The sequence below is a fragment of the Xenia sp. Carnegie-2017 genome, unplaced genomic scaffold (genome assembly GCF_021976095.1).
Source record: "Xenia sp. Carnegie-2017 unplaced genomic scaffold, XeniaSp_v1 HiC_scaffold_16, whole genome shotgun sequence".
In the NCBI taxonomy this organism is placed as follows: Eukaryota; Metazoa; Cnidaria; class Anthozoa; order Malacalcyonacea; family Xeniidae; genus Xenia; species Xenia sp. Carnegie-2017.
In genome coordinates, this window is record NW_025813469.1 from 2,344,061 (window position 1) to 2,362,869 (window position 18,809).

General features: G+C 38.1%; 2 protein-coding genes and 1 long non-coding RNA gene across 3 annotated transcripts; 1 reads left to right on the forward strand and 2 right to left on the reverse strand.

Annotated features, from left to right (window-relative positions):
• Window positions 1–398: 398 nt before the first annotated feature.
• On the reverse strand, window positions 399–3,095 carry LOC124437331. Its single transcript, XR_006945653.1, has 6 exons — window positions 3,034–3,095; window positions 2,873–2,932; window positions 1,710–1,845; window positions 1,388–1,478; window positions 987–1,212; window positions 399–429 (listed from the first exon to the last, which is right to left on the reverse strand). It is a non-coding gene; the product is annotated as an uncharacterized LOC124437331 (long non-coding RNA).
• A 1,438-nt stretch (window positions 3,096–4,533) lies between these two features.
• LOC124437330 (nuclear pore complex protein Nup93-like) lies at window positions 4,534–6,583 on the reverse strand. Its single transcript, XM_046987313.1, has 4 exons — window positions 6,308–6,583; window positions 5,530–5,647; window positions 5,263–5,325; window positions 4,534–5,045 (listed from the first exon to the last, which is right to left on the reverse strand). Exons 1-4 carry the CDS (start codon window positions 6,475–6,477, stop codon window positions 5,016–5,018), a joined length of 381 nt encoding a protein of 126 aa, XP_046843269.1. The 5' UTR covers window positions 6,478–6,583; the 3' UTR covers window positions 4,534–5,015.
• Window positions 6,584–6,750: 167 nt separating this feature from the next.
• Window positions 6,751–10,849, forward strand: LOC124437327 (U6 snRNA phosphodiesterase-like). Its single transcript, XM_046987310.1, has 8 exons — window positions 6,751–7,121; window positions 7,306–7,451; window positions 8,215–8,404; window positions 9,129–9,182; window positions 9,276–9,315; window positions 9,446–9,511; window positions 9,707–9,790; window positions 10,230–10,849. Exons 1-8 carry the CDS (start codon window positions 6,970–6,972, stop codon window positions 10,344–10,346), a joined length of 849 nt encoding a protein of 282 aa, XP_046843266.1. The 5' UTR covers window positions 6,751–6,969; the 3' UTR covers window positions 10,347–10,849.
• Window positions 10,850–18,809: the final 7,960 nt, after the last annotated feature.

Genomic DNA, 18,809 nt, shown 5'->3' on the forward strand with positions numbered 1-18,809 from the left:
TGCTTGCTCGAATTTAGGCGGAACAGTTGCAACATTCGCTATTAACCAGCGTACAGCAAGATATGTTTCAAATACCATATAAACGTAGACTCGCAGAAATCGTCCTAAACTCAATTTGAACAGTTGATTCTATAGCTGTGAATCGCCATACTCTTTAAAAGAATAAAATTCCGGGAAAATTTGTTTTGGTGAAAACGTTCTACGATAATTATTCATACCATAACTAGCCAAAACCCCTTTCCTCAAAGGACATAAAATATATAAAACGACCAAATTTTTTCTTACTTTGTGAGCCCCAAATAGACGACGAAGTGTGATAAGCGCTCAGCGGTTTTTTCGATATTTCTAAATGATAGTTTGGTTTAATGACTTGAACCAGGTTCGTCGGGGATATTTTTTCAAACATTTTCATTTTCTCCTTGTTTCTGTCTAAAAAACATACAAAATATAACGTATTTTACGTTGCATTTCATGTATCACGTCTAATAAAGTTTTCATTGACAGGTAGTTGGCAAAACAGGAAGTGTTTGTACAGACTGTGGTGTTCACGAGTAAGTGGGTTTCATCCCTGTTTAAGTGACAATATACCAATCTTTATCACACTGGGGATGACATGTTTGCAGATGTAGGACGTCCAGGTTAGTAGAGTCCTGAGAAGGACTGTTTTTGTTGTTATTGACTGACGTTTCGACAAGCTTAGCGGTAGTCATCTTCAGAGAAGGTCGTCGAAACGCAAAGGTTGTCGAAATGCCAGTCAACATCATCAAAAACAGTCCTTCTCATGACTCTACTAACCTGGACGATATACATCTAAAAATATGTAACGATACTCCCGTGTGCAAACATTTACTTTATCACATTGGGGATTGCTGGAAAAGGGGAAGTTGTTTTCATACACAGGTCAGGAGCTTCAACGATTTCACATAATGTAAGACAAATGTTAACTAAAGGGCACACGAGTGAATTCTCGGTCAAAAATTACTTACCGTCATCACTTGTCTTGGATACAAGACTCGTTTCAGAGTTATTTATCGTGTTCTTGCTGACACTCATTGCGAACGGAGTGGAAAGTTTGAGAATTTCTTTAACATCAAACTGTCTTGAAAACTGTTTTTGTACTTGTTCGCCGAGATGAAAGTCTTCTTGAACGCCGGTCGATGACATTTTTGAAGATATGGACGGTAATTTCAGAGTTTCATTCCTTTCTGTCGCCTAATCAAGAAAATACTTTATGAATTCCCCCACAAATATCACCAAAAAATTTTTTTGCAATCTTCGAGGAAATTTGTTCGCTGAAAATCGCGAGATGATTAAAAAATTTCTAATTTCAAACGAAGCAAGGCGATTCGTCACATACAAACTCAAAATGTAGCAATTGGTATATTACCTTAACGAATCCACTCGGCGAGATTGAGATAACATCACAGGAAGGGCGACCAGGCTAAAGCTTTTTACTCTCTATACTTCTCAAATTTGAGCTAACGCGAGAAATTAGATTTGAAAAAGACTTGAAAACAAGTATAAAATTACGCAGATATATCGATAAATGTACTAGATAACACAAATAGCTGCTTTCAAGACAATAAATATTCAAACGAATATAAATGTCAACAAAACTATCGGACCGTCTGAACAAGTAACCAAAAGTCGGAACAGAAACAATCGGATCGTGTGAACGGGTCGTTATACTTTTCTCCTAATTTCAATACCTCAAGTTCGTGCGAGATGGAAACCATCGGTCGTATCTTTAAAAAACTCTTTACTAAAAAGAAAACACCTGGAACACCTCCAAGCTGAGCTTGCTGTAGATTATTGTACACTGTTCTTTCTATGTATTTCTGATACCTACACAACGATGGGGGAAATATACACTCAGTTAAAACAATTAAAAGGGGAGTAACTAGGGATATAAACACAATGTTGCATCGACCATTGGGGAAGAGGGGGGGTGACTAGGGATATTCGTACTCAGTTGAATGGCCATTACGAGGATAACTAGGGACGTGTACATCCACTTGAAACGGCCATCACGAGGATAACTAGGGATCCAGAGGAATAACGCAAACTTACATATAAACATTGCCTTTTTGAATAGTAATTTGAATCAAACTTAAACATGTTTTTATTTACTCGATTTGATTTCTATTCATGAATCATCGACGAGAACATACACGGAAAACAAAAAGAATAAAACTATTATCTGCTTTCCTTAACTAGTTAAATGCGGCTATGATTACAAGTGATGCTTAAAATAACTACTTGTTCTCCACAGTTCAGGAAAAAAACTCCAACTGAAACGTAAAATTCAACGCTCTACTGCGAGTATATCCGAGTATCATGAGGAAAGGTCTGATTGGAATGGTTGATTTTCAAACTTGACACTACACATTATAATTAAGATACTCGACTTATATTTGCCAAGTGAATTTGGTAGCTCTTGGAGATCACTGATTGATACTTATGATCATAGAACGATATTCATAGTATGCAAGATGATTATTTGAGGTATTAAAGCCTGGTTCAGACGAGTAAAATAAGCACGAACGTCGAGACTTCTGTTTCTATTGCTCTAGAGGTTTATAAAGACAAAGAGAATGGGATTTTCTTTCAATCTTCTTTTTGTTCTTCTCTTAGCTTATGCTTGAATTTTTTTCCTTATGTTTGCGCTTATGTTGACGCTTGTGTCACATGCGTCGTTGATTGTCTTTGTTTTATCTTTTGTCTACGCTAGTGCTTATCCTTATTTCACTCGTGCGAACCAGGTATTAATGATCCACAGGATGATCTGAGGACAAAATGAACAAGGTATTGATGATTCATGGGATGATCTGAGGACAAAATGATGGCAGTGCGAAACAAAAAGTTAACATACCGTTTCTCTAAAAATGATCGCGCACGCTGTATGAAAAAACCCTGTGAGTCTACGGAAAATCTGCAATGGAATAATAAACAACATTTTTAATATTTCTCTGTGCTTCATTGTAACTGGAATGTCGAAATCTTCCCCAGATGTCATGCGCAAGAGTCAAGTACCTTGACCTTTCAGCAGAGGAGGTTGACGATATCGTTGCATTGAGGTCAGTCATTTGATCAACCAGCATCCAGCAATCTTTGATGTGCTATATTGTGTTGTGTAGAATAAATTGTTGACGCAATTTTCACAAATGAGAGCTTGAATACGAAGCACATGCAAACAAAGTTGCTAAATAATAATACCTGGTCATCGAATTTGCTTGCCGTGTTGTGAAAGCCATCAACGAGGTCGAAATCCATTCCCTGAAGGACAGCTTCGTTGTGCATATAGATCTGAAATCACATGATACCAACTTATCTCCAGTTTTCTCAAAGGAAGAAACAACGCGTCACATGCGTTTTTGCCTTCCCGGGAGCCTGAGCATGCCTCGCGCCTCCTTATATTAGGAGAATGGTGATGAGCGTGAACAAAAAGTGTGATGGTGTCAGCTTTTGCCATATTTGCGTGAAATATCACGAAGTGAGACAAACGAAGTGAACAAAGCATGCTGGGAAAATAAGGCCATGCAGAGTTTATAAATTTACTTTAAAGGAGTAGTCAGACCTTAACACAACTTTCACTCATATGAAAGTGTATATTGTTCTTACCTCTCTCGCGAAATCCTAGGTTTCCAATTCAAATTTAACTCGAGAAATAATGCCTTAAATGTGTGTATTTTTGCCTCTTGTTCGATCGCCATTGTGTACATGCAAGCGAAGCCGCAGTCCAGCAGCGGTTTTTCGTCGTTACGTCACTGCGCGGTGATCGTTGTCAACATTGGACAAAATATACTAGCAAAAGTAGAAATTACGCATAGGCATATTCATAGTTGCATTTTATTTTCTAAGTTTTTAAATTATTTTGCGCAATGGATACGGATTACTCAAACGATTCCTCTAGTAATTATTCTGGAAGCAGTGTTTCAAACTACGAAGAAATGATTAACGATCAAAACATGATTCAACCATATGCTTATGAGCCGATTGAAACAGACTCTAGCGACGAGCCTATGGACGACTCCGACGAAGTTCAGCTGTTGTAACAATGAATGAAGACTCAGCACAATTTGAGGGAATAGATACTCCGGACTGTATTACAGATAATCTTGTTTTTCGAAATCTTTGTTTAAATTAATTATTAATTATTAATTATTTGTTTAATTATTGGGTATGACGACTGGCATGGAGTGAGTACAAACAACACTATGGTTCAAGAGCTGAAGAAGGACCTTAACACAAAAGACAAAGCCATGTGGCTTACAGGCAACTGGTTCGATGGTGTTGGAATGTATTGGGCAAGGAAATTAGAGTACCACTACCATCTTGTGCTGTTAGCTGCATTCAAGCACATTTCCCAACACCAGGTCTAGAAGAGGACTTTGTCTTTGAGGGTTTTAAATTCGCTGATGAATAATAATGGTAATGTAAACTATTATAGCCATATTTATAAGTATCGTTAATGATGAATTACTAATAAATAAAAATATAAATTGGATTTAGTAAATGAACAATAAATACTAATTATAATGGCCAAGCCAAACCACTCTTTATTTGTGCTATGCAAGGATTTTGGTGTACATAATTGAAAAGTGCCTTTGCTAATGAATTTGCATAGCAAAACAAAAAATTGGGCTACTTTACTATTAGAGATTCTCTTATTATTAATTATAAATATTGATATATACATAACTATTTTTGAGGACTGTTTACCCATTCTTGATTTGTGTGCTTGTATAACACTTTCTTTGTTTGGCTTTTCTATAGGTGCAATATTTCTTGGAATGTTTGCTGATAAAGAAATCTTGTTATGTACATTTTTTACATTAAAACAGCAGACATCTTCCATCATACCTTGCACAAAACAATATGACTTACTCGCCATAATTGGCTTGGCTACCCAATTTTTTGCCCTTTTGGGAACACGATATTATATCGCTTTTCCCCTTGCTGCTTTCCACATTGAACTTGTGCTTGTTTTCTGCCAGTGTTTACATTGTGGTCTATCATTGCCAACTTGGTTCTTGCAAGCATACCTTTATACGAAAAGCACTTTTAATAAAGTATTTTCCCTCCTTCCACTTATGCTTATTGTGCTTATAAATTTCTATCAATACAAGAGTTGCGACCATCGCATTACTTTGTGCCAAGACCTACTTGCAAGAAGGTGCAATTGATTTGGGTCACATGACAAGAGGGGAAGAATTCTACATGAAGATGACAATGATGTAATTAATCATCAAAATGACATACATTCTTTTTGGATTCTTCTATTGCAGCCAAGATAGCATTTTCCCTTTCATTTCTCAAAAATCCCTAAAATTTCAACAAGTATCAAATGTCAAACTGGAGACAGTCTGTGAAACAAAAACACAAACACAAACACAATCCCACAACATTTGCTGTGCTCCATTCCAAAGAGCAACCCAACCTAGCTGGCTAAAACATCCTTAATAAATACTACAAATTCAAAATTAAAAGTACTTAAGGCTTTCCTAAGATACATTGTTTAATGATTACCTGAATGTCCGCATCTCTGATTGGTTCCAATGGCTCAAAGGTATTGGCCGTACTAAGATTATCTAACTTTTCTGACAACTTCGGTAAATCAAAGTCTTTGGAACCGAGCAGTATAGACCTGGTCAACATAGAATAATCATATTACATCAAGTAATATAAATATCTGAACAACACAAACAGTAGATTTTTGACATACACAAATTTGTCAAAGAATGCTTGAGAAAGTAGTCCAAAAAGCTTGCTGTTACTGGCTTTCATAACAGGGGACAAAATTAAAAGTACTGTACTGTGCTTGCTGTTACTGTGCTGAAATTCGTAGAACGTTGCATATGAATGTTGATGGAGTCCGCAAACGAGGTAGACCGAGAAAGAGATGGATGGATGTTGTGAACAGTGATATGAAGGCGATGGGTATAACGAGAGATATGGCGAGAGATAGAGATGTGTGGCGTGGAAAAATTCATGGACCGGTCAACCCCCCTGGCGGGGATTAATACTGGCCGGTATATAAATGTTGTTTGTTTGTTGTTTGTTGTTACTGGCTTTCAAAGTTTTTAAATATAAACATTGGTGTACAACTAACTGACAAGGATGGGGGTTAGTGGAAGGTGGTTCATAGGTTTAGCCATCCAAGAATGTGGAGGTTGTATTATCCATTAAGGTCAAAAGTTGGGTATTTTCTTTCAACAAATGAACTCATTACACATAAATGTGCCAGATGAATGAAAAAAAGGAGGGAAGTGTGAACAACAGTTAACAGATTTTCTCATCAACTTACGCTCTGGCATCAGCATCGTCGCCAGCCCCCCCTGTTGTTTTCTTCCACAGTCGGTCACCTGCTTCTGCCAATTGATGCAGGTTTCTCTCTATCCTCGGAAGCTCGCCACCACTCTCAATGTCCGCCGTCAGCTGTTCGGCTTGCTGAAGTAAATCACTAAATCCTGACATCTTTTTTCGGCAAACGCGACAAGTTTTATATTGAAAACCACACTTTAAAAACAGGTTGTTTCAAATTCTCTTCACTTGAACATTAAGCTCAAAACTTCGAAAAAAAGCGTACAGTTGGATACTTTGAATATCAATCTTCAAAAGCGTTTCACTTTCTTTTCAAATTTCCGCCATGGCAATTTCGTGAGCCCCCGCACACTTATGGCAAAATATCGTTATACGATTTCATGTAATACAAATATAACTGTTTACTTTTTAACAATATGGCGGCAATTAAGGAATGAGAAAACGGCTGACTAACGCATCGATTAAAATATACAATTTTGCCTGATCAAGATAACTCGTAGTGCATATATAAGTTGGGAAATGCTGTAACTGCTTGCTGGCTATTTCGTTTTTACATTCTTTGGTGAAACTTTCAAGTTTCAACTTCATACTATACGAGCTTGCAGGTTGTTGAATTTAAACTAGTCGACATTAAATCACACTTCAATGATAAATAGCTTAAAACTGCTCGCTGATACGTATGGCGAAGATGAAGACGATACAAGCGAAGCAGACGCGGTCAAAACTACACCAAGCTCTCAGGGAATAAAACGACAAAGAGAGAGTAACGATGACATCAATGGCTTAGAGAAAATAAGGTTTCCATAGAGATACAAGTTTATCGTTTCACTCCCTCCCCCCATGTATCCAGACCACAATCAGAGTGGAGCTTAGGACTTTAGTACAATAAACATTATACTGCACACCATGACACGGGTGAAGTAGTAAGCTTGCGCGCGCATCGATGCTTAAAATCCCTTTCCATTCTTTTTCCTTTCATAGCAAAGAAAAGCTGGAAATTCCAAGTGGAATATTAGACATGTTTAATGACAGCGAAGGTTGGCCCGATGACGTGTCACTTCACCAAGGACGGACACGTGGTTTTGATCATTTTCCCGGCAACTGGGCGACGCATGTTTTCGTGCCATGTACGCATCTTGCGTGTTGAGGTTTTTTTTTGTAATCAGGAAAAGTGACAATCATGGTTTTCAGTCATCACTGTTGATGTTGAGAACATGACGGTGGAACATCGTGTTACATGTTTGTAGATGTAGATCGTCCAGGTTAGCAGAGTCCTGAGAAAGACTGTTGGTGTTGACTGCTGTACAGAGTTAAAGATGACTACCGCTAAGGTCGTCGAAACGTCAGTCAACATCAACACCAACAGTACTTCTCAGTACTCTACTGACCTGGACGATCTAAATGCACAAACATTTGACGATACTCCCGGGTTCAAACCATAAACTTCATTTAGAACAGTGTTAGGTGGATAGGATACGTTTTTTGGTTAGTAGGCTTGGCAATTTTACTAACAGGATTTAGGCAATCTTTTCATTCTCTGAGAAGGCCACAGGTCACTAAGTGATTTTATATAGGGAAAAGTAAAGTCATCCGCTTGAAGCTAGATGAGATCTTTGAGCAGCCGCTTAAGTGCACTAAAGCCCTTGGACAACATCGTCGTCACTTTCAATGACATCATCATCGTCGTCACTTTCAATGACATCATCATCGTCGTCACTTTCAATGACATCATCGTCGTCACTTTCAATGACATCATCGTCGTCGTCACTTTCAATGACATCATCATCGTCGTCACTTTCAATGACATCGTCATCATCATCATCACTTTCAACATCATTCTTTTCTCAATAATGGTTCAGTTTAGCAATCGATCTTTCACGTTATTTTTAGTTGATCTTCCCGAAACCTTTGACCTCTTTATATCGTACCTACGAAAGATTTGGTCCAATGAAGACTTCGAGTTGCACATATTTGACACGCGTGATTTCCACGTAAGCATATCGCGAACAGTTCCCATCAGGCATCATTGGATTAAGCCGCTGACCAAACTCTTGGAGCATGGCTTCCACGGAAAACGCAGGTAAGAAGTCTTGGGTGTAATACTTATTAGAAATAAAACGCGTGCTCTGATTGGTCTACAGCTAAGTTTGCAATAGCCTGTAAAAACCGATCTGAGCTCAATCAAAGATAATTTGCAAAACAATCATGACTACATATCAAAGGAAAAATCAAAACGTTTGTGTTTTAAATTTGTCTGTTTCGCATTTTTTGTTTTATAAACGAAATAAAACATGTTTTTCGTTTTTACAAAGGTTTATGCAAACCCCAGAGACGTTTGTGAGAACTCTCGAGCAGGTGCAAACCTCCACCTTTGGTCTCGGGCTTGCACTGCTCTGCTCTCGAGTTCTCCCAAAGGTCTCCTCGGTTTGCATAAACATGGCAAACACAGTAAACATCGTTTATTTCATACCTCTTACACGTGAAAATGAGTAATAGGTATTAATTCTTTACAACAGACACAATGACAACCTTAGCAGTAGTCATCTTCAGAGTTAAAAGATGAGCTTTTTTCTCATTTTTGACTACTGAAGATGACTACCGCTAAGGTTGTCGAAACGTCAGTCAACAACAACAAAAACAGTCCTTCTCAGGACTATACTAACCTGGACGATCTACATCTACAAACATGTAACGATACTCCCGGTTCAAACCATTTACTTTATTAGACATTTTGATAATCAACGCGGGAGAATTTTTCCACAGAGAAAACACTCATATCAATTCTAACAATTGTTCCAATTTAGGTTCATTTGTGATTTTCAGAAAGTTTCTTTGTACGTTAACGATGACAGAACGCGGTGGGTTGAAAATTTTATCTAAACCTATAAACAACTGTTTTTTAGAAGTACATTTCAGCATCACGTACGCTTTTTCTTTTGTGTTACCATAAGGACGTTCTTGGCTTTAGATGTCACCATTGGGATATCACAGGTAATCCATTAAAAATCCTCTAATCCTCCATTGTACCGAGATTATCCTACATGAGTAGCGTAAGCTCTCCCGAAATCTACCGTTCAAATTTGAGTAACGTTCTGAACATGACATGGTTCTTTTATTTAAGTTGAAGGATTTGGTGCTAGTTGTCGACAAGGCGTTTCGGGAGTTTGGTCTTCAGGAATATTACGATGTAAGAATAACGAAAACAAGATCATAAATATGTACAAAGTACGCTAACATGCTGTCATTGTCACTTATTGCCATTACTTTATGTAATTGTGTTTATCGCTAATCAGCTTTACTACACATATTCTTCGCCTGCTTACGTGACAACATTTCTAAGAAGGTTTCCATGAATTTTTCTACTGATTTTTTGTACATACAGGAACCGTCATTTCACGCCAGTTTTGCCTGGTGTTTGGGCGACGCAAAGGAACATATCACATCATCGATGTTGACAAAACTTCAGGTAAATCCGAACATTAGTCTATTGAACTGGCATTTTTTTATCATTATTCCGCCTATCCGTTAGCCATCAAAATGTGAAGTCACTTTGAGCGATGGAAGTTAATTGAATGAGCAGTTGGCATTTTTATTGTGGAATGTCGGAGTTCAATGGTACTTAAGATGAAGATCGTTCATGTTTAAATTACATCAATAGTATTTCACATGACAACATTTTTGACGGCATGAAAAAATGCAGGATTGCATGTGTATTTAGGAGGAAGAAGGGGGGGGATGTTTCTGCTAAAATGGGAGAGGTATTTTGATTGTAATAAACCCTTTTATGGTTATTGAAAACATAATATTTTGAGGGTTTACCTCCCTCCCCCCCCCCGCTCTTGTTGCTGAACTTTAAGGTCGACGTATTTCGATTGTAATGACAATCAACTATTTTCCTCTTCAAGAGCATTTTGGATTCTTACATGGAGGAAAGTTCTTCGCTCGTCGTTGAAACCAAAGAGATTCGTTGCCACATCGGCAACAAATCATTTCACTTCGATTTGCTTCGAAAGTTCGAATAAAATAGTTGTTTAAAGAAAATCAACTAACGCCAAAATGCCTCAAATGACATTTACTAATTCAATAATCAACTTTACGACAATGATTTTTACGATATGATTCGCAAACCTGTCATAAGAGAAAAGCTCAGCCTTGAATCTTCGTCTGTAAAGTGAAAAAAATAAACAAATGTTAATTGATGCAAACGTTGAAAATTTTACCAAATTTTACCAAAAACATTGTTTTCCAAGCTGAATATTAACAAAGTATGTATAAACACACAAACATCATAACTCAATTTAAAAAGTTACAAACAAAACCAGTTTCACGAGCCCATCTCATGCTAAATGATAAAATTCTTTTGGAACATTAAATTTTTTTCTGCTTGTTGGTAGCTCTCAGTTATCGTTTGCAAAAATAATATAAAAATGTAAGCACAGACAAGGATGTTTTGTCAGCAAATGTAAATAACACAGTATTTTTCTGAATACTTACTGTACTCAATTAAAAGGACGAAGCAATTGTATATTGGCTTGTCTACGAAATATTCAACTGACCGCTAACGAACCTGGGCGCTAACGAACCTGGGCGCTAACGAACTGAGCGCTATTCAACTGCAGCGCTAACGAACCTGGAAGGATTGCAATTCGTCTGTAAGGAATGCCTTCTATATACAACGTTTCTTTGTCGTTTTTATGTTTATGTTTCCTGCGTCCTTTTCTCTCTTCTATGCCAGCACCATCGTCAAATTTCATGTCGCTGGCTAAAAATCTTAACAAAAGAACAATGGTTGAAGTTCAAGTGTGTTCAAGTCTCAGTCGTTCCTAGACTTCCATTCAGTTGTCGGTCGTTCCCAGACATCCAACTTGTCGCAGGCTAACCCAACTATCTACAGGCTAATATCAAACTGTTCTTAAATTTTTGACCATTTATTTGCACGAAACACGCGCTGCTATAAGCAAATGCAAAGTTATTGTAACGAAGGTCGAGAAATTCTGCCGTTAAATATCTTTATGCTATCGTAAATGAAGCCCTCTTCATTTCTGTATGATCAAACTTCGACTGCTTTTTGTGGATTTCAGCAGGCTATCTCACCCGACAATCTGCAGGCTATCTCACCCGAAAATCTGCAGGCTACCATAAACGACTATTTTCAACTAACTGCCATCGATGACCATTGAACAACCCAGTGTTTCCAGACACTATATCCAGGGGCTGGTTGCACGAAGGCCGAATAGCGCTATCCTGAATAGCAAATTTTTCTGAACGTTTAAAAAATCTCTTATAAGAGGAAAATGTACGATTTGAACTGTGCAATCACTGAAATAAAATATTGTTTCGAGGATTACAACATTTCTTTGTCGTAAAAAAAGTATAAACATCTTTTTTACAAGTTTGAGAAATTTTACTATGCATTGGATACCGCTATCTATTGACTTCCTTCAACCGGCCCCAGACAATTAAACAGTGCATATGACGTAACAGCATCAGACCACCACACTATAACCAGTGCAACAGTTCAACAAAGTTAAAGTATGGACTCACTTCTTCCAGTAATTGATGAGGGTACAAAACACGTAAATTTCAGCGTCGTGAAACAAGCCACGGTCGGAAATGCCAGAGTTGAACTCGTGACATATTCTATCGCTCATTTCATACGGGATATTGATCTATATTAGAACCATGACAAACTTTATATAACTTACATATGTGGAGCACCACCCCCCCTCGTGAAGTGAACTAGCACTGAAGGTTTAGAACCATGACAAACTTAATAACTTACATATGTGCAGCATCCCCCGTGAAGTGAACTAGCACTGAAGGTTTAGAACCATGACAAACTTAATAACTTACATATGTGCAGCACCCCCCGTGAAGTGAACTAGCACTGAAGGTTCCATGACAAACTTAATAACACATATGTGCAGCACCGTGAAGTGAACTAGCACTGAAGGTTTAGAACCATGACAAACAATAACTTATGTGGAGCACCCCGTGAGTGAACTAGCACTGCCATGACAAACTTTATATAACTTACATATGTGCAGCACCCTGAAGTGAACTAGCACTGAAGGTTTAGAACCATGACAAACTTTATATAACTTACATATTTGCAGCAAGAAGCTGAAGGTTTAGAACCATGACAAACTTTGTATAACATATGTAGATGAAGTGAACTAGCACTGAAGGTTTAGAACCATGACAAACTTTATATAACTTACATATGTGCAGCACCCCGTGAAGTAAACTAGCACTGAAGGTTTAGAACCATGACAAACTTTATATAACTTACATATTTGCAGCACCCCCCGTGAAGTGAACTAGCACTGAAGGTTTAGAACCATGACAAACTTTATATAACTTACATATGTAGAGCACTGAAGCTTTATAATTGTACCTGTAATCTTGGCGGCAATGCAGAATCAAGAAAACAACAGATGATCGTCTTTGCTTTAGAACGAATCAGTTTTTCATCGTCTAGGGAGTAGTTGCCGGCCAGAGCACAAAGGGACGCACCGTCGACCATTTCCTTGAAGCTACATGAACATCCGGGACGAGGAAATGCATGATTCATAACCAAATCCATTCGTTAGTTTCAACATTAAATCAAAGGTTTTGACTAGTTTGTAAAGCGGGGGCATTTTGGAAATTGGAAAGGTCTCCGAGGTTTGCGTAAGCCAGTGCAAACACGAAAAACATCTTTTATTTCTCTTATGAAATAACAATAATGCGAAACAGACAAATTTAAAACATTTGAAGTTTTCTTTTAAAATGTTACTCATGATTGATTTGAAAACACTCATCACTCGATTTGATTGGTTGAGTTCAGATCGGTTTGCACGAGCCAATGCAAACACACAGCTATAGACCAAGCAGCGCATGCGTTATATTGTTTTTATATCAAAAGTAAATATGCTACTGTGTATAAAGCTTACCGCTGAACTTCCAACCAAAACCTCAAATCGCTTGCCAAATGGTCAGCAGAGATGACGCGATTATTTATGATTCTCTTATAGTTTTGATTTATATGCTTTCGACCTGCAAAAGTTCTACGTTAAAAATCAATGGCGTAGCAAACTCGATAATCATGGGGGAGGGGTGGGGTGCACATATTCAAACGTCCATGTTTTGCCGTATCACGTTCCTTTGAAACCAATTGTTTTCTATGGATTAAAACATGGGTATATGAATGTGTGCACCTCCCAAATGAACGAGTTTGCTAAGCCATGGACAGATTTTCTGATGGGGCACCCACCAAACATCCCTCGAAATAAATTGTTCACCATTCTAAAACATTTAACCCTCCAATTAACAGCAAAAACAAGTCAGCAATACAGCTGAACTGAGTTTCTCTGGTTAATGTTTCAACTGCGCACACTACCCTTGATGGCTGCACTGCTCTACCGCCACTAAAATCATTACTTTCTCTTACGTGGTATGAAATTTTCAGATAAATAGGAATTTACACTCACGCTGGAGGATTCAAACGACTACAATACCTTCGGGGGAAATTTTAGATTCGCTCACGAGAAACCTTATGAAACACTCGCGGCTTTCGTGTTTAGTAACGCCGCGAATGAAAGCCATCATACTTTGACCAAACACAGCCCACAGTCCACGCTATAGAAGAAAAAAAAAGTTAAAGCTCGGGAGCCAGTTGCACAAAGCCTGGATAGCGTTATCCATTGGATAGCAATTTTCTTTAAACTTTTATAAAACCTTTTAAAAAACGAAAAATATAAGATTCGAACTGAGCAATCACTGAAATAAAATATTGTTTTGAAGGTTACGAAATTTCTTTGTCGTATGAAAAATATTAACACCTTTTTTATAAGTTTGAAAATTTTCGCCATCCAATGGATAACGCTATCCAGGCTTCGTGCTACCGGCCCTGTATGCCCGGGAGCAGCAGTAGAAGAGGAGAAATGATTTTGAACCATAAAAAAAACTCGAAACTTCGAGAGTAAAACAACATCTTTTGCTTCGAATTAGTTAAATGTCATCCTCATCTTTAACGTAATCAGCCCAATACTTTACCCACATTACGATTCGTTTGAAATGAAAACAGTTCACACAACAAAACCAATACGGAATGGTTATCCTCGGAGAAACTGACCCTCCTCCATTAACGGAGGTGAATACCCCCCCTGTTTGCTTCCTGGACTCTAACTCTGAGATTACCGTCTTTCCCCATGATGCAATCTTAGTGATTCCCATGAGAGTGTTACGAGCAGCGTACTTCTCCAAATCTTCCTCTTTTGCGTCTTCAGGGAATGTGGCAAGATATCGATAAAACCTACGGAAAAGTGAAATATTAAGACCGACCTCGTGCCCAGGGCTTTTGGTTTCCACGTGCGGGTTAGTGGGTCAGAGAAATGATCTCTGATCTAATCTGAACAAACCGTAGAAGCGAAAAGCACTGAGTAGAAAGTTGATATTAAAATAATCTGGATTTAAGGAACATCGTAGTTTAATGTTATACAATTGTTTTAGAAGGGGATTTCGGAATGGCGAAAGAAAAATAAGGGAGTGTGAATCGTATTCACCGTACAGTGAGCTTAAAGAAATAATCCAACGGTCGAATAGGAACACTAAGGGATAATTAAGTATCATCTGTATGGTTAATTAAATCTTAATATAATTGAAGCCCACACATGCGCACTACGTTGAACCGTTGAGTAGACCTCATGGCATTAAGAATTAGAACGACTAAGGTTGCGTCGGGAATCTGATTAGGAATTCATTTCCTTTTTTAAAGAGACAAGGAACGAAGGCCTTGTCCACACGTAGCCGAGTATTATCAAAAACGAAGGTTTTTTTCATCCGTTTTGGCCATTCGTCCCCATGTAACAGGCGTTTTCATTGACAATAACGGAGATTTTTAAATACGCTCTTCAGACTGTATATTTTTGAAAACGTCGGCTATTTGAATATGTGTGGACAGCTAAAACGGGGATTTTCGAATACGATGACATCAAAACTAGGATCCAGGCCACAAACTCTAATGACTTGTGCTTATTTCGCGCATTTTGGCGATTTAGCGTATTCGTGTGGACGGTAAATACGATTTGAAGACGATACATGTGGACGCAATTTTTTTCAAATACGGAGAAAAAAATATCCGGATTTTTAAATATCCGGATACGTGTGGACTAGGAACTAATACTGATCATGTGACTCACCATTGTTCCTCCAGGCTACGAATGACACACGCCTGCGCAGACACTAACATCGCTGGTGTCACGTGATCGATGAGCGGTATGTCTCTGATGATATCCGCCTGACAATGAAGACTTCTACCTTAAGAAAAAGAACCCAACACGTTTTGGTGGGGCAAAAAGTTACGACAACATTATCAAATATCGAGATTCATTAACGAAACATTTTGAATTTAAAAGCAAACGACAATTTACTATCGATGAAAGAGCACGCAGAGGCACTCCTCTAAACACATAAAAACAAAGGAACTGTTTCTCTGCATAACAATTTGATACAATCGACAAAATACAATAACCGCTTACATGGATCTTCGATGTTTGCGAAGTACTGTTTCACTATCGCTCGTGCTTTTGCCTGCCTGGCTCGACTGTCCTTACTCTGAGTTTTCATTCGTTCAACGTCCTGCCAAAACTTCAATGGCATTAACACACCGTGATCGCTGAGGAAACGTTTCAGCCACAATAACTGCGTCGAGTCCGACAAAATGTCCGAGAAGAATCTGAAAAATAACATAAATAATCTAACTTTAAACTATGGACGAAAGTCATCAGTGATGAATACAAGAGTGATATATATATATATATATAATGATCATCGTAGCACACTAAGCTCCCATATAATGATCATCGTAGCACACTAAGCTCCCATATAATGATCATCGTAGCACACTAAGCTCCCATATAATGATCATCGTAGCACACTAAGCTCCCATATAATGATCATCGTAGCACACTAAGCTCCCATATAATGATCATCGTAACACACTAAGCTCCCATATAATGATCATCGTAGCACACTAAGCTCCCATATAATGATCATCGTAGCACACTAAGCTCCCATATAATGATCATCGTAGCACACTAAGCTCCCATATAATGATCATCGTAGCACGCTAAGCTCCCATATAATGATCATCTTAGCACACTAAGCTCCCATATAATGATCATCTTAGCACACTAAGCTCCCATATAATGATCATCGTAGCACGCTAAGCTCCCATATAATGATCATCGTAACACACTAAGCTCCCATATAATGATCGTCGTACCACGCTAAGCTCCCATATAATGATCATCAAAGTGAAACAATGTTCATAATTTGATCTCCAATATGGCGTTTTTATCAAGTTAAGTCATGTCTACGATGTAAAATACCTCGGCTTTGGTGGACGAATTTTTAAAGCCACAGAGTTAAAAACACTCGATTTTCTAACCCTCCTGTTTGCCTTGCCGTAAAAATGCGATTTTCTTCTTGCATTTTCCGCCGAGACTTCCTCTTCTTTCACAAACGCCACAAGAGCTTCGGCCGCCTCTTCGTTTACTATAGTAAGTCTTCTCTTTCGTAAACTTCCCTCGTTTTCGAATTCCTCTTCGTCGCTCTCGGACAAGAGAACATCTTCTTCCTCGACGGCAACTTGTTGAGAATCTGTGATGGTAGAGAGCTTGATAAAAATGTAAGAACATACTACATCTTATTCTTTGGAAATTTGTAGGCATTGTTATAGAGGTATCTTAAATTTGACATCAGCGCCTAACTTTGAATGAGCTACTGATGATCAAAGTTAGTTAGAGAAAATCCCGAGAAGGACTGTTTTTCACGATTACAATGACTGTTTTTTAGAAAGGGCGCAGCCAGAGAGGAGCAAAGTTGGCCGTTTCCCAGCACTTATTTTTCATGACAATTTCAAATTGACAGCTATAGCTAGATTGCTTTCTTTGGCTCGCCTTAAGAGACTTGTCCCCACTTTGTTTTCCTTAAATCAATCTTACGCCATTGAACCACTAGGAAACATGGTCAGTCCAAACCTCAGTTCAAATTTAACCCTGAAGTTATTGCAATTGCTAGCATGAAGTTTCATGTTCAGCCGCAGAGTCTTGTATGAAATTGCCGACTTCAATAGAATCCACGAACCGTGGCATTTGGAATATACAATCACTACTTTTCACTAACTGCCGAAGCAAATCATTTGCTCACTCACGAAGGGATTGGGAACAATTCCTTAATCGACCTCGCTATTGCATTGTCATGACAACCTATACCTCCCATTCCAAGACACAGTGCAAGGTCCAAAGCTCTGAGAACACGAAATGATTCGTTGTTTTCATTGTTTTCCAGTGCTTCCTCCAAAGCGACAGTTCCCCTTCTCCAGTATGATAACTAGAAAACAAGACAGAAGCTTCAGTACATAATGATGAGAAAAATTTGAATCGACTGGTTTGAAAAAATAGACCACAAAAGAAACATCGCCTTTTTGAATATTCAGACGATATGAAGTCGTTTGAAATATTACATTAGGGCACAATTAAACTTGACATATTCGCAATATATCATTAATAAAAAAACACAATATCCGCCATAGGCTACTGTAAAATGACGATGTAACTTTTCTTCTACAATTTTTACCGAAAAACTTCAAGTAGAAATTTACTCAAGAGGAAAGTACGGCAAGCTAGTACATACATATAGGTATAAATATATGAATTCTACTGACCAGTGTGTTTTTCAAATCGTCTTTATCGGCTTGAACGAATGCCTGCCAAGAATCGTACAGCACCTAGGTATTGGTGGAAAAAATCAATTTTCTTCTGCTTGCGCGACGGTCAAAAATACTTGTATGAATTTGATGGATAACTAAATACAGACTTTAATATATATAATGTATAGAAACTAAAATGCGGTCCCCTGAAAACCAAATGTAAACGCCTCAGATGTGAGCGTGAATTCTTTGCTTTCGTTGACAAAAATACTTCGATGTGTCGTGGTATTTTTTTTTAATTTGTTCTAAATTTGTTCTAAATTTAATTCAACAAAATTTCAGTCAATTCACTTTCTTTTCTTTTCTATTTGCAAAGATACTCTTATGAGTTTCATGGATTTTACAATAGGCGATTTCTTGGAAACCTTGTTAATGAGTAAGCTAGTCTAGATTAGTGACGATTAACAACTATACTTAATCACTGAGTCTACATTGGTGATTATAGGCGATTTGGATTGATCATTAGGTTAATCTAGATTGGTGTGGGTTAGCAACTTGGGTTGGTCAGTAGGTTAATCTAGATTGGCGTGGGTTGGCAACTTGGGTTGGTCAGTAGGTTAACTTATATTGGTGTATGTTGGCAACTTGATTGGTCAGTATGTTAATCTAGATTGGTGTGGGTTAGCAACTTGGGTTGGTCAGTAGGTTAATCTAGATTGGTGTGGGTTAGCAACTTGGGTTGGTCAGTAGGTTAATCTAGATTGGTGTGGATTGGCAACTTGGGTTGGTC